The sequence below is a fragment of the Nothoprocta perdicaria genome, unplaced genomic scaffold (genome assembly GCF_003342845.1).
Source record: "Nothoprocta perdicaria isolate Ctin4 unplaced genomic scaffold, notPer1 scaffold_185, whole genome shotgun sequence".
Taxonomy (NCBI): Eukaryota; Metazoa; Chordata; class Aves; order Tinamiformes; family Tinamidae; genus Nothoprocta; species Nothoprocta perdicaria.
In genome coordinates, this window is record NW_020455038.1 from 320,322 (window position 1) to 345,706 (window position 25,385).

The 25,385-nt window shown below is 48.9% G+C and overlaps 2 protein-coding genes across 3 annotated transcripts in view; both read left to right on the plus strand.

Moving 5' to 3' along the window:
* The window catches only part of TTC28 (tetratricopeptide repeat domain 28), a 152,783-nt gene extending 128,258 nt beyond the window's left edge, over positions 1-24,525 (plus strand). Inside the window, exons 14-24 of the mRNA XM_026036701.1 lie at positions 881-1,021; positions 6,415-6,559; positions 9,195-9,374; positions 9,800-10,520; positions 12,134-12,258; positions 13,282-13,513; positions 14,203-14,279; positions 16,360-16,383; positions 17,229-17,358; positions 18,430-18,537; positions 19,235-24,525. Of these exons, the coding sequence (XP_025892486.1) occupies positions 881-1,021; positions 6,415-6,559; positions 9,195-9,374; positions 9,800-10,520; positions 12,134-12,258; positions 13,282-13,513; positions 14,203-14,279; positions 16,360-16,383; positions 17,229-17,358; positions 18,430-18,537; positions 19,235-20,865 (3,514 nt within the window). The 3' untranslated portion in view covers positions 20,866-24,525. The remainder of the gene's footprint in view (positions 1-880; positions 1,022-6,414; positions 6,560-9,194; positions 9,375-9,799; positions 10,521-12,133; positions 12,259-13,281; positions 13,514-14,202; positions 14,280-16,359; positions 16,384-17,228; positions 17,359-18,429; positions 18,538-19,234) is intronic.
* A 726-nt stretch (positions 24,526-25,251) lies between these two features.
* The window catches only part of PITPNB (phosphatidylinositol transfer protein beta), a 23,908-nt gene continuing 23,774 nt past the window's right edge, over positions 25,252-25,385 (plus strand). For both annotated transcript variants that reach the window (XM_026036675.1, XM_026036676.1), the window contains exon 1: positions 25,252-25,305. In XM_026036675.1, the coding sequence (XP_025892460.1) occupies positions 25,286-25,305 (20 nt within the window). In that variant the 5' untranslated portion in view covers positions 25,252-25,285. The remainder of the gene's footprint in view (positions 25,306-25,385) is intronic.

Genomic DNA, 25,385 nt, shown 5'->3' on the forward strand with positions numbered 1-25,385 from the left:
GTCTGCAAATGCATGTACTTGCCAAAAGCAGAGTATGAAAATCTGCTCCAGCTTGTGCTGAGATGAATTGGGAAGCCCATGTGACCTGCACTCCGAAACACGAACTCAGAATTTTTGCCTCTTTAGGGATTGCCAGATACATAGTGAGCAATGAGCAAAACTGTGCCAGGGCTCAGGAGTGAGCAGCTTCTCCACTGCTGGAAGAAAAACATGCAGGAGGCAACTGCGGACAATCCTGCAACTCTTATGTGATTCAGCTCACTCCCCTCTTCAGTGTCCAAGGAGCGGTTGGTTTATGTCGGGACTTGCCCTTATATGTAGTTAAATTACATTGACCCGGAAATGTGTTTACAATACACACTGTGGTCCATACAGCAATACAGACACAGCTGTAGTTGCCTGCGAGAGTGCATGTTGTGTCTTAATGGGATTCATGTACATGTTATTGGAAAATGTGCCCTTGAGGAAAGGTGTTGGGAACCCAGCAAAAGGAAACAAGAGAGCTGTGGGGCAGATTTAGCTTGTGTAAATTCCAAGGTTTGTGATGCACCATATGCCATGCAAATTATTTATTAAGTTAAAAGGAGGAATTGTTGAAATGCACAAACAGTAGTTGTGTTTGCCTTCTCCGTTTAAAAAGAAAACAAAATACTACTCTGGCAATTGGTTAGAAAATCTGCACCCAGATGTTAGTTTAGATATTAAAGTCAGGAGATGGAGAACTTAAAAAATTCCATTAGTATGCATTGTGTTTTGAACCCTTGAGGGCTGGATCTGTGAATGTCTGCAGCAAGAGAAGCAGACGAGGTGGTTATTCATTAGTAGCCATGCCTAACAGAAGTGTCATGCATCAGTGATGTCTCTGCTGTTTTCTCTCTAGAGCCTGTGCCAGCAGTGAAACTGAGAGCGAAGCTGGGGATATCATGGACCAACAGTTTGAGGAGATGAATAACAAGCTGAACTCGATGACTGATCCAACTGGCTTCCTGAGGATGGTGAGCAGGAACAACCTCTTGAACAGGTGAGAATGCAGTGCTGCACCGTGGGCATCAGCAAGCAGGCGGAGAGACAACTCTGTGACAGATTTTGCTTTAAACTGTAAAAGGGCCTCAGACGCAGCTGGTGTCCTGACTGGGGGTCTCTTTTTTACAGTATTGCTAGAGGACAGAGCAGCAAAGTGACATTGTTCTTCATGGTTACAGAGATTGTTTATTTCACTCAGGAAATTAGCAGTTCAAGTCAAATTGTGAGATCTTGGAATGGTGTCTGAATGCTTTTCCAGGCAAGACCCGGTAGCCTAAGGTGAGCAAGCAAGGACTTATTAGCAAGTGATAACTACTCAAGGGTGGGCGTTTCTGATGTCGTCTTCTGCTGGACAAGCTCAATTTTTGACTGACTGAACAGTTGGTGAGGATCTCTCTCCCTGTTGTCGGCGAGGTGCAGAGCTTGGGGCTTTCTGCTCCTGATGTTGTGTGGAAGTGTTTGCTTCCCATTGATTTTAACTGAAATAGCTATCAGAGAACATGCTGCATTTTCAAAGGTCCAGTGCTTTGCCTAGCTGACCAGTTTCCACTTCCTTTCTGCCTCTATAGAACTTGCTCAGAGTTCAGTCTGTCATGTCGCTATGCTGATTAAAGCAAGAATTAGAAGTGAAAATTGGACACAGGGTTGTCCCAGGGTTGTCGCTCCCCTCATGGGTGGAGACCCTGGGATGCTGAAGGAAGTGGTGCTGGGTTTCTGGCTGAGTCTGTAGCCCAGCAAGGATTCTGCGCACAGGGTACACCAGGTCTTCCTCAGCTGGGAAGAGAACTGGGTCAGGCTGCAGAACTGTGAGCGCTCACTGAAGCTGCTGAGCTGTGACAGCAGTATCCCCTTGAAGCTGGGAATTGCCTGCCGGCATTAACAACTGCCCTATTTTTCTTTCCAGAATCCATGTTCATATCTATTCAAGCGCTGCAGTGATCATGGACTATAAATATTTGCTACTTTGAAGTCAAAAGGCACTCCCCCAGGATTGCTGAGACATTTTACTAGTTTATCAGGGTCAGAGAATTAGCAGGAGAATCCCCCTTCTAATTACCAGGAGTGGAATAAGCTCTGATTCTGCTCCAGTAAGTGCCAATCCCTAGGAATGCTGCAGAAGCCAGCTATGCAGCATCTGCATGTGTTTCTGCTCCATGGGAGCAAATGCGTGGCGTTAAAGCCATATCAAGGAGCTCTCCTCGGGAGCCTTGTCAGGAAAATAGCCTGCAGCTGTTTGGAGAAGCCCAGGCATGGAGAAACTAAAGTGCTTTATCCAAAGCACCTTCACAAGAGCATCAAGAAGCAGCCAGAAATTTTATGTTGTCATGATACACACCGACATCAAGAGAACAGCAAAACACTTCTGTGTGGTTTTGCCTGCAGGCAGGGAAATCTGGGGGTTTTAGTGGCAGAGCTACTGCTGCCATCTCCAGCTAGCTAAGCCCTGAATTCAAGGCATTCGAGTGCCTACTGTACAGAGGTTGTCTTCTATCCCATGAATTATGAGAATAGAGATTGCAGAGTCTGGGATGGCACTATAGAAAGTATCAATAGTATTTGTCTACTGTGTGGTTCTTTCCAGCTCAGCTGTGGTGAGAACGATGCTGGTCATGGCGTGTGGTACATCGCACTTGGGGCAACAAGGAGACKTTCTTGCAGTAGTCCTGCAGCTAAGAAGCCAGTGAAGGTCAGCATGGAATCTGCTCTGATTAAGAAGGGAAACAGAAGCTGGCAGCGTTTTTCTCTGCTGCCCTACAGCTCTAACAAGGGACTGAGAGCTCTCAAATTTTACGAAATGACAGAATTGAACAGTTAGAGTACAAGGTGTAATCTGAGAGCTCCAGCCTCCATCTCATTTCAGTACATTGGCCGGGATCAGTTTATGTAGCTGTATGTAAGTGCTGTGTGTGGTTATTGGAGCTGCAGTGCTTTAGAGGTTAGAAGGCGGTGACTGAGGGTACAGCCTCTGCTTTGGTTTCTGCACTGCGGGGGGACAAGGAGGAGCAGGGCCTGCTTAGAGATGAGAATCAGCGTTTGCTTTCCCTGCTGCCAAAGCAAGACTTGCTTTCCTCCTGTGGGGCCTGAATGCAGCGTTCACATCTTGTGATTGAATGTTGGCGTTCCTCAAGGGAGTGTGCATGGCGTGGGGCCAGTGCAAGTTCCTTCACGCACAGGGTTTGTGCATGCTGTTAGGGTCCCATGTGAGAAAATGAGTCTTCAGAGATGCTGGGACTGTTTGGAGCCATTCAGTTTCCATGTCTGGTGAGAGGTGGATAACTGCAAGGAAGCCCCTGGTCTGGCTGAGTGCCCCTCTGGTTGCTGTCATTAGGTAAATTGATGAATCTGGCTTCTAAACAGAGAAGAATGTTTTGTTTGTTGTGTATCTCAACTTAGAAAAGTAAAAATGGGTCTGATAGTAACCTTAAGGAACCTGTGGGAAGGAAGGGACCTTGCAGGAGAAAGGAGCGCTGAAGGAGTCCTGGCTGTCTGATCTCACAACTGGCCAGTAGCTGTCTAAGCTGTGGATGCCACTGATGTAGCTTGTCTCCCGCTCGGTGGCGAAGCTGGTCACTACCACCCTCTAGATTTATCTCCCCAGCCTTTACCTTGGCCTTTCCACAATTGTGGGAACCCAGTTCATCCTTCTTCCCTGTACCTGCAGAAAGCATGGGTGCCAGCCCTGCCCCTGCCCAGAGGCAACGTGCATTTCCCAGAGGGGAGTTTTTGCAGTGCAGCATATTGAGAGTTGGTGAAAGATGAATGAGAGGAGCAGCATAACTTCAGGTGTGAATTCACTTCTGCCAGGGACATGGCTATTTCCCAGCCCATCTTACGACTGCAAAGAGCTTTTTTTTCTCCAGCTGATTCAGATTGTGAAAGAAACAGTCCATGCTCTATTCCACACACAGCTAGAGATTTCCAAAGCAAGTTTGGGGCCCTGACAAGATCACAGGCTCTATAGAGAGAGCCACCGTGCAGATACATCTTGATCTGCTTGTGCTCAGGGTTTCATCCTGGTGACCGATGCGATTTGTGAGCATATTCCCCCTCTCTTGATGTGGGCCCTGCCTTTGTGTTGATTTTGGCCCTGTTGCTTGTGCTTTTGTGGGGGTGCAGCAGAGGCTGGTGGCTCCCCAGTCGGTAGGGAGTGAGGAGCCCAGCACGGAAGCTGCCAGCGGGGTCAGAATGAGCTTCAGTGGAGCTCTTGGTGGGGGGTGTGCAGGCCCAGGTAGGGCTGATCGGATACTTGGTCTGGAGAACCACACAGCCGACCCCCGGAGCAGAGGGCTCAGAGCAGCAAGGGTGCAGGCTGGCAGAGGGGGAGGCAGTGGCTGAAGAGCCTCCTCTGTGCCTGGTTCTGCCYAGTGCAGGGTGCAGGCCACACAGACGGAGTGTGTGGGTGGTCTGTGGGTGTTTTGCAACCAGCAGTGGTTTGGGAGATGGCTGTGGATGTTTGCAGGGAGCCACAGGGAATGCGTTTGCAAGTTTTCTGGAGCTTCCTGCAGCCGACTGTTGTGCRTGAAGGTCCTGCCTGTTTCAGTGGGGAAGGCCTTCTGAAGAAGGCTTGGAGAAGGGCAACTCTGGTGGGTGTCATGTTCTGGGGCTGCAGGGCCACAGAGTCTCCAGAGGGGTTCGGCCGCCAGCAGCAGCACCTTGTCAAAGGCACCTGGCCCAAAGATTCGGAAGAGCCTCTTGCATTGAAGGCACTTGGGCGCAGGTAGCCGGCCTGGAGAGTCTGAGCCTGCCCTGCCTTGGCAGGGAAGGTGCGAGCTGGCCCAGGCTCCGCTGCTGCTGGGTTTTCTACAAAAGACCCAGCCTCCCCTGGAGGATTTCTGCGCTCTTCCATGTGTGTACAGGCACCCTGGCAAGGAGGGTGAAAGATTTATGATGCCTCTTTGGTTTTGTTCTAATAAAAACCAATCTGAATGGTGAAGGGATAAATCTAGAGCTGCTTGGCTGCAAAGCCAAGATGCAGGAGGCTTTGCTGATTAGAACAATCAAGCCCCTCTCCCCTGCCATAAATTAGTCTGATGAGATGACTTGGTTGAGCGAGGCTGGCGGCTGCCACCTGCTGGCCTGGCCAGGCTCTTGTCCCTGTCCCGGGCTGTGGGTGCGCCCGGTCCCGCTCCGCGGGCAGCGGTGGGTGCGGGACATGATTGGGATTGGGATTATAGGGAACCATCCACCGACTGCTTGCAGCGCTTGGAGGACAACGAGGCATCTCCTCCTTTTTAGGTGGTCTTTTATGCACAAGATCTTTTATGCTCACACTTCAGAGCTTGCTCTACCATTACTGTCCAATGACTATGATCCCCACTGCCCTTTTTTTATGGCTCACCTGCTGCAATTTTATGAAAATGTATCCTTTTCACATAAAATGGTTGTTCCTGGCCTCAAGCCCAAGATGACTATTCTGGRGAGCACAGATTGTTGGAATAGAGAGACCAGCATGGGCAATGCCATATCCTCAGTGCTTTGTGCACATGCCATCTCAGCCTCTTCAGATACCAGTGTGGGTGCCTGGTGCCAGGAGAGTGTGTGAGGAATTTTGCCTGTGCAGATTAACCCAGAATTGTCCCCTCTGCCACTTGCATGGAGAAGGGATCATCAGCAAACAAAACCAGTCCTGCTGGGGTATAGGGGAAGGGAACTGCAACATGGTACTTGGGCAGTGCTTGGAGGCAGCCCGGTTTGTGATTGAATTTTGGCCATGCGCATTGTAAAAGAGCAGCTGGAGATGGCTTGATAGCGAGCATAGGAAACCCTGGCTGGTATTGCCATATCCCAGGGGAGCAGGAAAGCGGGAGCAAAACAGTGTTGCAGGAAATGAGCAAGCTGTCAGGAAAATGGATTGCAGAGCAGCTCTCCTGCTGGAGATGGAGTTCAGCCTGTGTGCACAACTCGAACGATGCTTAGGGGCAGCAGCCCTGACTGCATGGGGCCATTCAGGAGCAGACAGCCAGCACAGATGCAACCCTCACAGCCTGCTCTTTGCCTCTTGTCTTCTTCCCTCTCAGCTCCGTGCCACGTTAGCTGGCGCAAAACACCCAGCGCTTCCTCCAATTGTAGTCAGTTGCTGATGGCTCTCACGTTTGCCTGTGCACAATCCCTGCGCACAAGTTTGTAATTAAACATGTGAGCAGCGCTCTGGGGCATTTCATTTTGCAGAGGAACACCATGGAAGTGCCTACAACTGGTTCACTCTGCCACCTGTGTCATTGGGCACTGCAGCGTGAAGCAGTGGGATAACAAAGCTGTGTCATGGAGCATCCCCATGGAGCGTGTCCTCGGCCTCGGGTGGCCTGGTGGGTCAGCGGAATGAATTTGAGGCAACCTGATGTGGATTGCCAGCTTTCTGCAACTAACCTTTCAGTTGTCTTTTGTTCACAGGAGCTGTCAGAGCATGACCAGTCTGTTCAGCAGTACCATGTCTCCTGTTAAGGATGGGACATCTTCTCTTCCAAGGAGGCAAACTTCTTTCACCAAGCCCCCGCTCCGTGCGCTCTATGACTTACTGATAGGACCCATGGAAGGAGTAAGTCTTTAGTGAGGACATATGTAGAAGTTCACTTAGCAAAACCCTCAGTGATCTGAGAAAGCACTCCGYTGTGCTCAGTGCAGGCCTGCCTGTGCAGTGAAGATCGTGGTGGATTCTTGCTGGTGTCCTTAGACAAGCTGCAGATTTCCTTTTAGCAGAGCACTTGGACAGTTGCCCTGGAGTTTCTGCATTGTGGCTCTGATACCCCTCTCCTGTCTGCTGTTGACACTGTATTTTCAGTGATTGATACTCACCTTTCTACTTCTCCTTTACATCCTCAAGGTCTTTTGTCTAGAAAGTCCAAAGCAGTTGCTGGTTTTCCCAGACACCTTGTGCTGTGTGTTGCACTGTCTGGAGTGCTTTTTCAGTATTGGCAGTGCCCTTCCTGAAACAAAGTGAGCAGAGCTGCAGACAGCTTTCTGATTAGAGGATTATAACTGCTGCTTCTGATTTATGCTCCATACCTGCTGCAACAACATGTAAAGTCCTCAGAGTCCATTTGTTGTTTCTTTTAGTGCTGCTAAGCCAGGTGCAGACAGCTCAGTGAATTGCCACCTCCAGCCTTTACCTTGTTCGTGCTCTTTTGCTCTGCTGCAGCTCGGGGTGGCTGGCAGCACCACAGAGCCACCTGGGACTCTGAATGTCACACGGTGCCACCCCAGCAGCCAGGCGAACCAGGTTGGTGTTTTTACTGCGGCCTGGAGACACTCCCAGGACGTCCCATAGGTACCACTGCAGGGCTAGGTGGCTCTGCTCGCTCTGTAGCTCTACTTTTACTTACTGCCTGAGCATCGCAAGACCTGACCTAGACTGTGCTATGAGCCCGGCTGTCTCTGGTGTCGAGGAGCTGTTGTCAGCTTGGGCACTGAGGGTGCAGGCAGGGAAACATCCTGTGCTGATGAACTGAAGAGATGAACAGATGAGCAAAGAGTAGCTGGATTGCTCGATGATTCGTTCCGACCTAGGTGTCGGAGAGCAGGCACATCTGCTCCAGAAGACACACGTGCAACTTGTTTGCAGCAGGGAAGCTAGATAGATTCCTTGGGGTAGAAAAAGGCATTTATTGGTTTTCAGTGTCATCTGCTGCAAGTAGCTTTGTGTCTTCAAAATGGCTTTTCCAGGGAATGTAACATRTGCAATAGTCTAAATAGGTATGCAATGTTGAGAAGAAATCTTTGACTCGAAGGAACCCTCCTTCCTCCCTGCAGACCAGGAATAACTGTAGTCAGGTTTGCTTGGTAGTTTTGTGCATCTCATACATCAAGTTGATACGTTACCAGTAAGACCTTGGGTAACAGGCTCAATGGGACTTTTGGAACATGCAGAACTACCAGATTTGGGATCTCTGCTAGCATACAGTCTAAAAAATGCAGTTCAGGTGTGGCATGTGGTCTGGGTGTTCCATTGTAGTGGAAAATTCTGATTACAGCAGCGCTAGCTGTAAAGAGGCCCATTTGAGCCAGTGACTGTCAGCAGGTTTAATGCAGCACTGCTGTTTTCCCTGTTAGTCAGGCACAGAGGCTTGTCCAGCTCTACCAGGGTAGCCTGTGTTGTTGCTGTAAAGCAAACCGTGGGTTCCCGTTCAACCCTTGCTCCTCTTTCTCATGGAAATCTCTTTCTTTGTTAAAACTCACCACTAAACATAATCCTTGGAGGTATATGAAATACAAATGAGCCTCATAACTTTATTTCTCTCTCCTTAATACACGGGAAAAAGAAAGTATTTTAGACTCTAACAGTTTTCCATGCAAATGGAAAATCCTGCAAGTCATATGACATGGTGGCTTATATTCTGCTGCCAATAGAGCTCCTGGAGCAGGGAGTCAAACAGAATATATAAAAAAAATAAAACCAGACAACACACAGAGCAGCAACGCCCATCGGGAAGCTGCCCTCGACGGCTGGCTCTCTGTGGCACAGCCGCAGAGCGCGCGCTGGATGCACTGGGAGCCGCGCCAGCCCTGGGGACCCCGCGCTGCTGCCGCCGGGCAGTGGAGTGCGGGGAGCCGGGGAGCTGCCGGAGGACAGGAGAAATGGCGAGAGGGCAGCAACTGTTTCGAACTCCTTTTAAAAGATTTTCTTGCCCTTCAGCAGTTTTGTTCCTGCTTTGAAAGCCAAAAACATGTAAAAGCATCTCGGTGTCTGCTCAGCTTTCTGCTGTGTGACTTTCCCCCTCCTCTCTGACCTGGTTTTGGTATTTTAGACTCCCTCTGGGGAGACRGCCAGGCAGATTTTCCTCTTTCTTAATTAATGTTCGTTCATCTTTGCTGCTGCCTGAGAGCTGAAGCTCGAGGGTGGCTGCAAATTCCCGCTGTGCTGTGACCACTGGGGACATGGGTCAGTGCATCTGGCAGGAGGACTCGGCAGTCAGCATGTTGCTCCCCAGCATGAGAGACGAACCATGACCAAGGGGGAAAGAGGGACTGAGCACTGCACACAGATGAAAGCAACAGTCCAACTTTACAGAACTGTCAAATGTCCACATGTGGTCACCGGTCACAGCAGCTTGGTCAAATGTGTGCTCATGAAGAGATCAGACTGTGGGATCAGACTAGAGGCCAGTGTGCTGTGAGTGCCATCCGTGGGACTGATGCACTGCATGGACCAAATTGATCCTCTCTTTCCTTTCCAGGGTTTGATGCATTCCAGCGGTCCCGTTGGCCGCCACCGCCAGCTGATCCTGGTTCTTGAGGGAGAACTGTACCTCATTCCTTTTGCTCTTCTGAAGGGCAGTTCCTCCAACGAGTACCTCTATGAGCGCTTCAGCCTCATTGCGGTGCCGTCCATCCAGTCGCTGAACCCCGTCTCCAAGGTCTGTCATTGCCCCCTGTCTCTCGTGGGCCTCTCCGGTGAGGCGGGTCTGGTGCATGCTGGAACAGCAGCGGCCGTGTCCTGCTGCGCCTAGTCATAGAGCAGGAGTTGCAGATGTGCCTCTCTCCCAAGGCACGCCAGCTCTGGAGTGCACTGAGCAGTGGGTGGGAGGCAGATTCTGATACAATTCTCACAGATGGGGAGGACAGGGAATGGATCATCTGGATCTCCTCCTCTAAGGGTATCATGTCCTCAGATGTGGACATTTGTGGTAGACTGCAGAAATGTAGGTGATCTAGACTGAGCTTTGTGGCAGAGTTCACTGTGTCCTAGCAGACTGAGATGTTTGGCTGCTTGGCAGCCCTCCACGTGGAAAAAGGCCCCTCAGGTCTTTGAGCTCCATTTTCTGTTGCTTTTTCTCTGCAGTCCCACGTGAGGAAGAATACTCCTGCTTTCTCCAGTTCTACCTCAATGGCAGCTGTCATGGGAAATCCCAAGCTCCCGTCAGCAGTTATGGACAGGTGGCTGTGGGGACCTATGCCCTCTGCAGAAGAGGAGGCCTATATGGTGTCCGAGTTACTTGGCTGCCAACCCTTAGTTGGCAACGCGGCAACAAAGGAGAGGGTTATGAGTGCCCTGTCTCAGGCAGAATGTGTCCATTTTGCCACCCACATCTCCTGGAAACTGGCTGCCTTGGTCCTGACACCCAACACTGACAGCAATCCAGCCAGCAGCAAGAGCTCTTTTGGGAACCCCTACACAATCCCAGAATCCCTTCGGATGCAGGATGATGCCAGCGATGCAGAGAGCATCTCGGACTGCCCTCCTCTCCAGGAGTTTCTGCTCACAGCAGCTGATGTCCTGGATCTGCGGCTTCCTGTTAAATTAGTGGTTCTTGGGTCTTACCAAGAATCCAACAGCAAAGTCACTGCTGATGGGGTCATTGGCTTGACAAGAGCATTCCTGGCTGCTGGGGCCCAGTGTGTGCTGGTGTCACTATGGCCTGTTCCTGTGGCTGCTTCCAAAATGTTTGTGCACGCCTTCTATTCCTCCCTCTTAAATGGGATGAAAGCCAGTGCAGCCCTTGGGGAAGCAATGAAGACTGTACAGAGCAGCAAGCAGTTTTCACACCCATCCAACTGGGCAGGTAGGGAGATTCACTTTTGATGAACTACATGGGGCTTTGGGGAAGGACTCTTAAGCCAAATTGCCTGTATAAAGCAAGGAATGATGCTAAGGGATGACTGGGAGCTGCATGTCACCTGTGCACTCCCAGGAGCCATCCCCTGTGCTTTGGATCACGTAATGTGATTCCTTCAAGGGAGCTGGATGTCATCACCATGGGACACAGGAGCATTTCACAGCATACAGTCCGTATATAAATTAGGGATTTTGTGATTTAAAACAATTGTGAGGGTGCAGTGTGCTTCATCGCAATGGTTTCATGACTGGAATGAGATAATGTCTGCTACAAAGCTCACTTACTGCATGGGTGAATGTGGTTGGRGCCTGGTTCCTCCATGATTGGAATGAATTTAGCTGGAGTTTGCTCCAGTTGATAGAACTGAGTCCCTGATAACGTAGGTTTGACTGTCAGGAGACGAGAGCAGTCCTTCTAGAAGCAGCACTTGGCACCTGTGGTTTCTGTGGCAGAGACCTCAGAGGTCTCACTGATTTGCCCCTGAAGTGGAAGCTTCCCATGGGAGCTTCCCAGCAGTGCGAGCAGAGCCATGGGGACGTGCGGGCCCTCACTCCTCAGCTACTTAGTGAGCTGAGATACAGAAACACAAAGTCCCGGTGCTAGTACGGGTAATGGTAAATAAGCTACAGTTTTTCTCCCAGCACAAATTCTGATTCTTAAAAGCTGCAAACATTCTCCGAATGTTTTCCCTTCTGCACAGGCAGCCATGCCTGGTGTTTGGAGCAGGGAGCTGCTGGGCCTGTGGCTCACATGGAGCGAGGTGGGACGAGCGGGAAGCCGGAGGGGACGCCAGGGCTTGGTCTGGGAGGCTGCCCGAGTTCTRTGTTAGGATGTGACTCAGAGAGTGGGTTTAGGTTAGACCACAGTCCAACTGGTATTTTATTTTCCTTTATTTTCCTTTTAAGAACTTGCTGTCTCAAAGAAAAGAGTTTTTTCAAATAATATTTTTTTAAAAATCCAGTGCCTTTCAAAACATTGCCTGTGGACATGGGCTCTTAGCCTTGCCACCAAGCTGGGTCACTCAGACTGTCCTAGTGCTGCTTGTCTGTGACTTCTGAACAGAGTCCCCCGTGTCCCCATGTCCCTGCTGTGGGGGTTAGCGGCGGGTCCCAGAGCGCCGCGGCCGCGGGAGCAGAGCGGCCTGTGCAGCGCCGGCACACACGAGTGTTCTTACGTGCAGCCAGCCAAGAACACGCTCAGTTTTCTGATTTCTGCTGTTTCTAGGCTCTGTTTAGCATCTATTGATTTCTGTTGCTGTAAAGCAGACATGGAGCACACTAGGACGGCTCTAGCTGCAGCAAAGCGTTTTTCCACTTGCTTGAACAGCAAAACAGTATTGATTTAATAGAGAAGGAGAGTAAGAAGCATCCAGGGAGCTTTCTGGAAGTTCAGTCTGTGGGATTGAGTAAATGGACAACTGCTCTAGGGAAAGAATGTAACTCTGCGGGGGACAATGAACCATTTATTTCATTAGTCTGAAAGGGCAGGGAGTATCTGCCTGTTTGGCAAGTGTCCTGCAATGAGAGGAGATTGAGAAGCTCTCACTCTGTGTCCTGCAGGCTTCACGCTCATCGGGAGTGATGTGAAGCTGAACAGCCCTTCTTTGCTGGTGGGACAGGCCTTGACCGAGATTCTGCAGCACCCTGAGAGGGCACGGGATGCTCTGCGTGTCCTGCTGCATCTGGTAAGAGAAGGGACACGTGGCAGCACCGAGCAGACATGGGGAGGGACACTGCAGCAGTGTAGTCCTGAACTGGTGCTGCTTGTGAGTGCATCTGTGAACAACAGCATTTAATCCCTCGCACCCAAAGATAAACCTTTCTCCCTCAGGACAAGGTGGTATCTTACCAAAATTCTGGGTCACAGGGAAAATGCCTGATGGAATATCCAGAGCAGGTACCAAGTCMCACCTTGTGTTGTAACAAACTCTTGTTCAGACTCATCTTGTTTGCAATAGCTAGGAATTGAGCCCATGCCTTAAAAATGAGATAATTGATGATATTGCTTTTATAAGAAAATAACTACAGACAATGCAAGTGAAGTAGTAAATGGAGATGTAGAACAATGTAATGACCACTGTCTTTTTGCATATTTGGAGATAAGAGGCACTTCTGTTCCCATATGGGCTAGTAGCCAGCTGTGGGGAGCAGCAGGACCGAGGCCAAGCTGACAGATGGTTAGAATCATCTCTTATGATACTGGGTAGTTTTCCTTCCAATGTGTCTTCTCTGCTGCCACAGGAATGTGGAATATCCATTGGGTTGTGGAAACCAATGAATAATCATAGTCTTTCCAACTGCTGTTTATTGCGAACACTTCCCTTTTTGGTTTTTAACATATAGCTGGTTGCGCAGTCTTGCCTGGTAATGAGCAGTGTGCTCAAGAGACTGGAGCCTGAGCATGAGTCACCTTTTGGGGACAAATGTGCTGCCAGTCTATAGGAATGATCACAACCAAACTGGCATCTAGTTTCCTGTAGCATTCGTGTTCCTGAGGCATCTTCCTATGGCATCCATCCCAGGGAAGAGTGACTGATCACAGCAGCTTTGCAACTGAATATTGAGTTATTCCAAGGGCTCTAACATTCTTCTGTGTAAGATGAGGCAGACTGAATGTTAGTCTTGCTCTTCCTGCCTCTTCACTGTGTACAGGGATCATTAATAAAACTTTCTTATAAAATAAGTTAATGCTGTGTTTTGCCCTGAAGGTGGAGAAGTCATTGCAGCGGATCCAGAACGGGCAGCACAACTCCATGTACACTTCCCAGCAAAGCGTGGAGAACAAAGTGGGCGGCATTCCCGGCTGGCAGGCGCTGCTCACGGCCGTGGGCTTCCGCCTGGACCCCCCCGCCAGCGGGCTCCCTGCCGCCGTGTTCTTCCCCACGGCGGACCCCGGCGAGCGGCTGCAGCAGTGCAGCACCACCTTGCAGTCCCTCCTTGGTGAGCACCAGCCCGGCCGTGGCTCTGCCCGCGCGCTGCTGCCTTTCCCTGCTCTTCCTGCGCAGTGATGAAATCTGTTTCATGATATTGCAGGTCTTTACAATAGCAAAATAAAAGCCTTTAATGGGACAAAATCTCTTGTTAGTGCCTGAGGCTTTCATGGCTGAATAGCAGAGGGTTATTTTGTGCTTGTTACCACTAGAGGGAGGCCCAGAACAAGTGGGATGTGATGAGTTAAGGCCATTCCAGTAGATCTGTATGTGTAACAGTATCCCTGAGATTGTGTCCCATTTGTCTTCTTGCCTCAGATAATTAAATCATGCAAGGAAAAGAAAATCAGAGTCTGTATATAGCTAAGAGAATCCCTAGAAGTAAATGTTTATTGAGTATTTTGTCATATATGGAAATATTTACCGCTGGATCCAGTATCTGAGAAGCATGATGCGACTGTTCCTTTCTCAGTCAGAAACTTTGTAATCAAGTATGATGTTGGGAAAATGCTTTTGCTTTCTAGAAGTTGCTGCTGCTTCCAGAGCTGTTCACTGCTGCAGGGAAGTGATTTTAGGAGTTAGCTGAGTGTCCTATTCAGATTGTTGTATCAAGAAACAGATTTTGAACCAAATAAGAAACAGATTGAACAATCAAGAAAYCATTTTTGAATGAGCCCCTTTGCCATTGATGTTTTTCAGGTTTGCCGAACCCTGCACTTCAGGCACTTTGTAAACTTATCACAGCTTCAGAAACCGGAGAACAGCTTATCAGTCGGGTAAGTTGGGAGGTTTCTCTCCAACACTGGTTTCCAAATGCTTCCTTCCAGGCCAGTGGGATCAGAGATGCACAAAATGGCTTACGCCCCAGTTTCTCCGCCCAGCGGCTGCATGATAGGAGACTTCGGTATTGAGATTGTAAACGTGCCTTGTTGTGAGAGTGACAGTGAGTGCCCAGGAGGGCAAAATGCAGGCATGTTATTGAGCTGCAGGTCTCCCAGTTCAGAGAAAGAAGTGAAAACGTAACATGGAGAGCAGTGAGAGGGAAGCAAAATACAGGAGAACCAGTGGTAGAAGCACTAGGTTCTTCCCGACAGCCCTGTCGAGGCCCACGCTGGCTGGTGTCTGTCCAGAGCAACTACCAGTGTCCCAGGCAGTTGCTCTGGCCCGGCGGGCGCGACGTCTGCGAGGGGCTTCTCGAGCCAGAGCCGCCGCTGTGGTGTTGGGCAGCTCTGCCAGCAGGAGCCGGTGTCCCTGGGAGCCGAGCGCTGCCGCCCAGGACCCGGCTCCTCTTCGTGGCCCCTCTCTCCTCACCGTTCTGGCATGGCCCAGCCCGACCTTCCGTGTGCCATCAGCCGGCCGGCCCGCCCGTCACATGTTTCTTACTGTCCTGGTTCTCCTCTAACACAGTTTGTCTTGCTCATTTGCCTGCTTCAGTGAGTGCATGCAGTGTATGTTGTGGGTAGGTGCGTAGCTCAGCTTCTGCTGTTGTCAGGAAGGGCTGCAATGGGGAGCTGGGGCTATCCCCATGCTCTTGTTGAAGGGTCCTCTTCACTCTGGCCTGTTTAGTCTCTCTGCACCAAAAAACAGATCCAGCTCTGCAGTTACTTTTAAGAAGCCTATTTTGGTTGTCCATGAGACTGAATCTGTTTCAAGATGCTTTTCTTTTCCTTCTTTTTTATCTAGAGCATATAGTAGCATGCGAGATGTTTCCAACAGTTGGTGTTTCATGGGGTTTTGCTGTCTTGCCTCAGCTCTTCTGTCAGTGCCCGAGGCCCTCGAGGCTGAGCAGCAGCTCGTTATTTTGTCCTCATTGCCACCAGAGGGAGGCCCCAAATGAGTGGGACGTGAGGAATAAAGGACACGCTGGTAGATATGTATGTGCAGCAATATCCCCGAGGTTGTGTCCCTGTTGTATTGCCTCAAGTAATTCAACCATGCAAGGAAAAGAAATTCATATTTTTGTTGGCTGTACACAGCTAACTAAAGTGATGCTTAGCACTTCCCTGTGTTGGAAGAGATGTTGTGTTGTTTTTGCAAATGTTTTTCAGTAGCTCTAAAAAACACAGATTTCCCTTTGCATGAGTCTACCCTGTTAAAAGTTGGGGTGGTTTTGAGTTAGCTCTTCCTTCCTCTGCTGTTAGTTGTGTTTCCTCCCTCCTGTTCCCAGCATCTCAGGTAGGGAGCAGCTACGGCTCTGCCATCCCCAAGGACAGAATGCTGCTAAAAATGTGGTGAGAGCTGCCTGCATTCAGAGCTGTGATGATGGGTGGCTGTAACGTGCAGCCGCTGGATAGAGCTGCCCACTCCCTCTCCAGACGGAGCAGTGAGTTTCATAATGGAGCAACTGCTCTTGACGTCAGCAGGGCACGAGCAGATCTCTTGCTTGGGTGTTTTTATGTGCACAAGTGGAAGGTAGGAACTGGAAAAGGAAGAACTGTGGTAGTACAGCATGTACAGGAAAAATCTAGGGATTGTTGACTGCAGCAAGGGCTGATAAAAGTATCGCAGAGAAAACAAGAGAGGGGCTTGTTTGTGCTTTGGTTCCTGCCAGAACGTGGGCTGGCCGGGGACCTGTGCCATGGTTGTGGTGGGCTGGGTGCTGCCAGGCTCCAGCTGCCACTTCAGCTGCTGGGCTCGTCCCCATTCACCGCTCAGGCCATTTCCATTGCTCTCTCCTCTCCCTGGTTAGAGCATCTTGCACTCAGGATGCTGTTTTGCATGCACATGTGTCGCTGCATGGCAGGGTTCCCTCTCACAGGCATGTTGTAGCCCAGAATAACCCATGTTCTTTATTTCTTTCTTTCCTTCTTTTTTTCTTCTTTTTTTTTTTTCTTTCTTGTTATCTGCTGCCCGAAGGCTGTTAAAAATATGGTGGGAATGGTGAGTATGACAAGCAGGCGGGATCAAGAGTCCTGTGCAGGACGGAGCGCACGGACAGAGCGCATCGCCACTGCAGACTCTTTCCCTGAGCCGCAGGGCGGCCCTGGCCTGCAGGCCTGGGGCTGCTCTGTAACGCTAGTATGGAGAAAAGACAGTGTCAGCCCTTGTGGGCTGTAAGGCTGAGATGGGTGGTCCTGGGAAGCATTTGGTCCTGGATTAGCAACTTGCCATTCTTTCTGCCTGTCTGGACTTGAGTTCCCTGGGATCTTGGCATCTAAATTTGTGTCAGATCTTCATAAACCACTTTTTTTTTCTGAACTTTTCTACTTCTGTCTCTTGGGCCAGATGAGAAACTTCTTTCCCAGGAAGCCATGAAGGTATTGGAAAAGTCTTCCATAGTTTCACATGATTCTATTCTGCCCAATTTAATGTTGAGAATTCACATAATAATGATGTTGGGATTCACATATGGAGTATGGCTCAGTCACGGAATGGGCTTTAGCAAATGCCTGTCAGCAGCCCCAAAGTGTTTCTTTTCTTATCTTTTTCTTTCGTGTCCCAGATTTTCCTGCTGTGCTTCCTCCTTGCTCTTCCTCCGCTGACCACATCTCTAGCCCTGTCCTGTCCCTTGCTTTGCTGGTGTTCAGGCTTGTCAATCATCACTGTCCCTGAACTGGTCCCCGCACTCACAGGCCTTTTCATCTCACTGTTCTGCTCAGGGGCAGCAGCTGTCTACATAGGTCTATAGAGAAGGGGCTGTTTGCAGTGCATTTATTTAGTTTCTCATCTGAAAAGTGATGATGTGGTGCGTCAGGAATGGCTAATGTTTGTGTTGTTATCTTCAGCTGCATCAAGTCTTGGTTCAACTTCAGGCAGGAGAAAAGGAGCAAGATTTCTCCTCCGCACCAATCCAGGTTTCAATCAGTGTCCAGCTCTGGAGGCTTCCTGGCTGTCACGAGTTTTTGGCAGCTCTAGGTAGGAAAACACTTCCTTCCATTTTCTTACTACAACTCATATTGCATGTGGTAGATTCCAGTAGCGTTGGAAGGCGCTGCGTGAGTTGTTTGCCTGGGCACCGCTTGTTTCTCTGCAGCTCTGGAGGTGGTCCCTGTCTGCTCAGTACATCCCTACCTGTTCACATGCACTCACTGATGTGTCAGTGGCAGGGTGAGTTTTTCTGCATACACTCAAATGTCTCCTGAGACAGCAGAACATGGATTTCAGGGCAGACAGCAATTTGGTGCCATCAGGATGGCTCAACCTCATCTTTTATTTTGGGATCCTGTTTCTGTTTGAATTGCATTCTAGTGAGTTTGCTTCTGGCATTCTCTCTGGAATTTACCAGCTGTTCCTTTGGCAACATGACCTGTGCACTGAGCGAGGACAGGACATACCGGAGTGACAGTGTGTACCAAGGGTTGCATCCTGCAGAAAAGACAAATGAGAACTAAATACCAAAGTATTTCTTACTCTCTTCTGGACCCTGCTTTGGGGAAGGACATTGCATTTTGCAGCACTGCAAACAGAGACACCCAGGAAGTTTATAAGAAGATCTAGCAAACATTGGACATAGTTTCCAGTACACATTTATTCCCCCTTCTGCCTAACCCTCACTGGCTAAGTTTCAAGGTCTCTGCTCTTTTTTAGGCRTATTTCTATGAGAAATCTTTGAATTAATGATGAATGGTAGGGGCACGTAGGACCACTCCCCAGAAAGATGTATGATTTCTTGACAATTCTGAATAATTTGCACATTAAAAAATGAGTGCTGTATCATATCTATTAGTTTGGATAGGAGTTATTAGTGTATATATTAAATGTGGCACCTTAAATCTTCTTACTACTTACTTAAGTAGACATGCTATAGAGTAATAAAAACAAATCAGCAAGTGTACACTGTGGGACACATCGGTCTAGGACACTGCAGGATCTCATATTGCTATGTTCTCTTTGTGTTATAAAGGAGATAACTCTTTTAAGACGTTCTATAACTCTTTCTATGAGATATGACTTTTTTTGTTGTTTTTTCTTCATATTCTGTTGCAGGGTTTGATCTCTGTGAAGTTGGGCAAGAGGAGGTGATTCTGAAAACTGGGAAACAAGCTAATAGGAGGACAATGCACTTTGCTCTACAGTCCTTGCTGGCACTTTTTGGTAAAGCTACTCACAGCAATCTCTTTCCTGTACCATCTGCTGATTTGAACAGAATGGTCTTTCTTGGTATTTCATGTTCTCACCTTCTGGGCATGCATGCCTATATCATCATACATGCTTGATATAGACCACACATCATACAGAGGTGCAGCAAACATTTTTTATATATAAATATAATTTTTCAAACTTTAGCTGCCTCCCGAAAAAGCTGCCTGCCAAAAATGCTCCATACAGGCAGACAGCATTATAAGACTGCTCTGCTAGAAAGATGCTCAAGTAGAAGGTATGTGTCTGGATAGTTCAAAATGTTTTCCAAGGAAAACTGTATCAGGCCTTGTAGCACTACTGTCTGGAAGGTAATATTTGCCTCATTTTACAAAATGGGAAACAAACACAAAGAATTGACTGAGGCCAAAGTTGGAACTAGAATCTGTCATCAGGTGGATGAGTAGCCCATGATTATTTTTTGAGATCTAAAATGCTAATCCATGTAGGATACCTAGACTGAGTTTCTGCCCCTGCACTTCCTCAGCTTTGCATATAATTCTTCTTGACTAAGTAGTAGTTATTTTAGAGTAGCATAAAGCCTACGTACTTATTAGAGCATTTCTTCTCAATTCTGATGAGGACTTTACCTGGTTTTAGAGTGCAGTTAGGGATGTGTTTGTACATGTATGTTGTTTTCTTCTTTTCTTAGATTCTACGGAGCTTCCTAAGCGCCTTAGCCTGGACAGTTCCTCATCACTAGAATCTCTGGCTTCTGCTCAGTCTATTTCCAACCCAGTATTACCTCAGTATCAAAACCCTCCATTCTCTCCTACTTGTCCGGATAGCATTGCATCAGATGCCATTTCTGTGTATAGCCTGAGCTCCATTGCTTCTTCCATGAGTTTTGTTTCCAAGCCAGAGAGCAATCCAGATGGTGCCGGGCACAGAGGGCGCCAGGACTACGAGAGGCCCAAGAACGTCTATCCACATAGGCCTTCTGCAGCACAGAGCCAGCTGTCACTGCAAACCAGCACTGCAGTGAGCAAAGATGAGGAGGAATATGAAGGATTTTCCATAATTAGCAATGAGCCTTTGGCCAGTTACCAAGAAAACATAAAAACAAGATTTTCCCCTGATCATAAACAGCCTAAAACTGGTCAGACTGGAAGTATTAAAGAATCTGTCATTTCCAAGGGGAATCTAAGTACCCCAAATTCTCCAGTTAAAATGACTCTTATTCCCAGTCCAAATTCACCTTTCCAAAAAGTTGGGAAACTTGCAAGTTCTGATACTGGGGAATCTGACCAATCTAGCACTGAGACAGACAGCACTGTCAAGTCCCAGGAGGACAGCARTCCAAAGCTTGATCCCCAAGAGCTGGCCCAAAAAATTCTGGAGGAAACTCAGAGTCACCTCATTGCTGTTGAACGTCTTCAGAGAAGCAGCAGTCAAATAAGCAAAAGCAACAACTCGGACGACGGGGCCTCCACACCTGCAGGTGCATCTGCGTTCAGATCCTCGGAGACCAGTGCGTTCAGTAGGCCAGTCAGCTCCAGTCAGAAGAACCAGTCGTCACCTGTTGCAATTAAACCAAAGCCTCCAACAAGGAGTTCGTCCCTGCAGAAAGTGAGTTCTGGCTATAACAGCCCCACGACATCCGAGATGTCGATCAAAGAAGGCACGGGCCCGTACAGCGGGCATCCATCGCCAAGTTCTGATTCACATGGATCCTTAACTGAGCAGCCCCACTTCAAACTCAAGTACCCCAGCTCTCCTTACAGTGCTCATATTTCTAAATCACCCAGAAATATCTCTCCAAGCTCAGGGCATCAGTCTCCTGGTGGCAGCACTCCATCTCCTGCTCTGTCTTATTCCTCAGCTGGTTCTGCTCGCTCAAGCCCAGCTGATGCCCCAGATATAGACAAACTAAAGATGGCAGCCATTGATGAAAAAGTGCAGGCAATTCACAACTTAAAGATGTTCTGGCAGAACACTCCCCAGCACTCCCCTGGCCCAATAAAGATCTTCCGAGGAGCTCCTGGAACAATGACTTCTAAGAAAGATGTCCTCAGCTTGCTAAACTTGTCCCCACGACACAGCAAAGAAGAAAGTGCAGATAAGCTGGAGCTAAAGGACCTATCTATTCAGCAACACCTTGCTTCTCCACAGAGGAACCCTCCTAATGGACACAGGCGCCCTGAGTCCACAAATGCAGTGACATCAACTCATTCTACACCTTCCAGTAGTGCTCCGGGAACTGTGCGCCCTTTGAGGCTGCCATCTGGGAATGGGTATAAGTTCTTGTCACCGGGAAGATTTTTTCCTTCCTCCAAATGTTGAAATGTCCTGTATACCAACTGATGACTTACCGTTTCGTTAAAAGTATTTGCTTCTGCCCACTTGCCTATATCAATACAGAACCATAGCATATTGCCTGAAAAGCCGTGCGCACCCCAGTCGGCACCGCATGGGAGTGCAACAGGTTGGCCCTGCGTTCGCCGCAAGAACGCGGGCTGTACGTAGATGGTTTTGGTTCCCCTTACCTGGACCATGGACAGACTCACTTGGTAACAGTTCTAACAGTGTTCAGTATTTGCAGCAGCAGGTCCAATGAATCTAGTTGTCTGTGCATAAAATTAGCTCTTAAGCCACTTACTTGCGTTTCTTATCTTAACAGGAGCTTTTTATACAGAAATTAATACATATCAGGGATTGGGGAGGGAAGTGAGAGAAGGCAAAACTTTCATTTATACCACAAAGAAAGAGTATGCACAAGTTTCTGCCTAGAGAAGTACAAGCCATTTCTTTGATTGCTTTTGGAGGCTGATGAAGAGGGTAAGACGCCCAGATCGCTCTGCTGAGTTAGCCGAATGCAGGTGCAGCCCCTCCGTAGCAGTGTGATGCTGGCACTTGTCTAGCACCGTGCAGCGGCTGCGGATGCAGAGGGGAGGAGAGGGGTGTCCCATTGCAAAACCTCCTTCTCGAGTACTGTGGCTCTGGAGTGAAACCATTCAGGTGAATTTTTTTGCTGGTTGCTTTGCTCCCAGAATAATGTTTGGGGCATAATGAACAATCTGAGCCTTTCACGTGAGCTGGGGGAGTGTGTCAGAGAAAAGTTCCAGTTTTATTGAACTGGTCTTTCTGGCACCTAAATTCATAAAGGTAGAGTTTTTATCTTGGCAAGTATTTGATCTGCACAGACGTCTTCTGCCTGCTAAATGTGCACAGAAAAGGGAGAGAAATGCTGAAGCTTAGCAGTATTTTACAGTTCCACAGTATACAGAAATCTGACATGAGGGTAATGTGATTTAGAAAACACATGCCCAAATAAATCCATCGCTAAATCTGCTGAATCTTTCCAGGTCATCAAATCCTTTCCCTCCTGTGGAAACTCATTTCTTTTGCAGATGAGTGCCCCAGAGTAAGCACATGAGATGGGTTTATGTCCGCATGCAATCCAAACATGTGAAGGATGGACGTGCCATGCAGACTGGCTGCTTGCAGAATCTATGCATCCTCTGACCCATGGAGAGAATAGTAAAAAAGAGCAGCCCAGGCATGATGAGTAAAACACAATTCTCTCTCTTAGGCTGTGCTTAGGTATAACAGATCATTTTTGACAGGTCTGGGGTTTTTTCATGTGGTCATTCAAATGCAGTGAGGTAATAATCACAGGTGATAACTCAGATGCACTGAAATTATGACATGTGGTAGCTTTAATGCAGCCACGTTGCACTCTTGGATCGAAGAGAAGTATTTTGCAGGCCACGAGCTATGAAGTCGGAGCACTGGATCACCAAGGCTTTTGGTTTCTGTTCTGCACTCCCCGAGTTTCTTGGGCAACTGGGGGCTAATCACTTCACCTCTCTGTGCCTCGTCTTCCCTTCTCAGTGGGGATAGTAATACTTACCTACCTACCTCACAGAGGTGTTGTGAGACTTAACTGGTTAATTAGGTCCCGCATTTCAGTCAGATCTTAAGTCAACTTCCAGCCTTGCACGGACTCCCTGAAGGGAGAGTGCAGTCAGCTCCAACTGCACGAGGGGGACATGGTCGATGCAGACAGTTGTTCCTCTCATCATGTCTGGATGCTCCTCTTGAAAATATGGACCTGACCATGTGTGATTTTCTTTAGGATCTTGGAGGAAAGGTATGGTAGCAGGACAGAAGATTAAACTCTTGACACCTTAATATAACCTTGCTTACATTCAGCTTTCTGATGGTGCACATATCAAATGCTTACATTGATTATATGCAAGAATACAGTGGTTTTGGAGGAATGCTTTCCTTTTCACCATTGCAAGGAATTAATATGAGCACTGAAGACCTAGAATATAGAACCGTGTTGTTTTAGCCAGCTAATGAGGGATGGATGACAAGAGTTTCAGAAATGAAAGACAAGACTTTAGTTGTTCATTTATTCATGTTACGTAATGTAGCAAAACAAGAAAAATCTCACGTGACCAAGTTACTTGTCGGTGCATTACGTTTTCCGGTGACGGATTGGTGCTAGGTATCTTCTTCCTTAAGCAGGAAGAGACAGAATGGCGGTCAGAACGGAGTCAGTGCAACACGTACAGTTCGTGTAGACAGAGATACTGCTGATGGTGCAACCCGTGGTGGTCACAAGATTGCCCGGAGGCTCCTGGTGACCAGCTCTGTGCATCACCCACACAGCCCACAGCCCAGGGACATCCAGCATGGAAGTGGCAGCTTTTTGCTTATAGCAACAGCAAATACTCCCTGCACTGCTGCATAACAGAAACAAGCCTCTCTACTTTCAGTTTACTTCCATAACTAAAGGATCTTTAATCTGTAGAAATTATATATTGCCATTTTGGTACAGCCCATTTTTATGCTGTCAGCAGGTTTCACATTGGCTTTGGATAACTAACTCTTTCTGAAAAGTTAAGTCCTTTGTTGTTGTATGACTGGGAGGGGGAAGCTCTAGAAGCAGTTGAGACGTAGCAGAAGTTCCGTATTTGGGAAATTGGCACTATATAAATATGGACGGTAAGTGTCGGTAGAACAAGTCTTTCGAGAAATGTATTTCCATTGAGACCGGGCACTTCCACTGGCTTATTGAGAGCTATGAACATGCATGCTTGTCATGGTTGGGATACACTCACGCACCTCGTGCCTCACTCCTCCACCCCCTGAATGAGAAAGAACCCTTTAGTGAGGAAAAAAAAGTTTTATCAGGTTTGCCCAGTATGTGGAGAAATTCAGGAAATGAAAACAACATGTTCTCCTTTTGATATTAGAATTCCTTCTGTGGAGTTAAATGCATTTGTCGTTGTTGTATTTGTGCATGGTACAAGTGACAACACTGCTATATACAGTGAGCAATAAGAATTAGGTATTATCCACTTTCACATGAAACCTTCCACATTCAGAAAATCCCCAAGGCAATAGAATGTATTTTAGTTTGGTTTTACCCAGTACATTTTACTGTGTGAGATACTAATTACATATATTTTATTGACTGTCTTTAGTTTAAGCTAAAATGGGAATAGTAAACAGTCTCAGTGATCAAAACAGTTTCATTTCATTTTGTTGGTTAGCCTGAACTTTGGCCAGGTACCGATTTTTTCCTTCTTTTTAACCATATCTTATTTAAGCAAGGAAAACGCATTGAAGGGGTGCACCACCCATAGGTCTAGCCCTCAGCCATATTTCCTTTCGTTAGGTCAGACTTCTCTGTTTGAACATCTCCTTCAGATGGGGCTGGTGCAGGAGCACGGCCGATCTGCGGGGTGTTACGAAGCAGTGGTCGCTCTGGGCTGGTAAGAGTGGACGGGAGCGGTTTGGGGATCACGGCGCCCCGCGTGCMGCGCAGAGGCTGCGTGGGCAGCCGAGTGCGCGGCTGGCGCCTTCACAAGGACTTTGGGCATGGAATTCCACGGGGACCATCAGCAGGGCTCCTCCCGGCAGCAGCCCCTCGCACTTGCTCTCCTTGTATGCAGTGTTAGCCATCTTTGGCCTGTATGGACTTTTTTTGTAAATTAAAACTCTGTTTCCAGACAGCATTAAACTTTTTTATATTATGAAATTTACCATGTAAAAAGATTTTCATATTTTTATTGAAATTGCTAAGGCATTTGGCCTTCTTCCTTTGTGATTTCAGTGTCTATTAAAGCATGAGTTCTCTCAGTCCCGTAGTCTCCTGCTCTGGCCTGGTCTGTGCAGCGTGGCCGTCTCTGCTGGCTCTGTCCCAGACCCGGGGGAAGCGAGCGCGGGTGATGGGCGCCGTGGCGGCTGCCCCCCTCCTGGGGACACGGGGGTCACCGCGCGCTCCCTCGGCCGCTTTGTGTGTTAGTTCTTGCAGAGAGCGGTGCTCCTGTCGCAGATGATCACTGGGAAAGCGCTTCTCCCGTTCCGCACAGCTGGTGGTCGGTGTTGGCTCACGGGCCTCCTCGTTTCGGGACAGGGCGGGACAGGGCGGGGCGGCCACGCCCAGCCCGCGGCCTCGCCCCYGCCGCATGCGCGGGAGCCGCCTCGCCTAGGCGCCCCCTGGCGGCGCGGCGGCGCTGCCGGCCCACCCTGATTGGCTGTCGGYGGGCGGGGCGAAGGCGCCGCGCGCTCTCCCATTGGCCGCGGTGGGAGCCCCGCGAGCTGCGTGTTCGCTGGGAGGGGCGGGTGACGCACGGCGCGACGCGATTGGGCGATGCAGTGCGGCGGGGGCGCGGCCGCCGGTGCCGGAAGCGCGCGGTGGCGGCTGGGCGGCGGCGCGTGCGCAGTGCGGCGCTGCGCGGGGAAGATGGTGCTCATCAAGGAGTTGTGAGTGCGGCCTGGCGGCGCGCGGCACCGCGGCGGGCCCGCGGCACCGGGCCACCCTCGGCCCAGCCCGGCGGAACGGG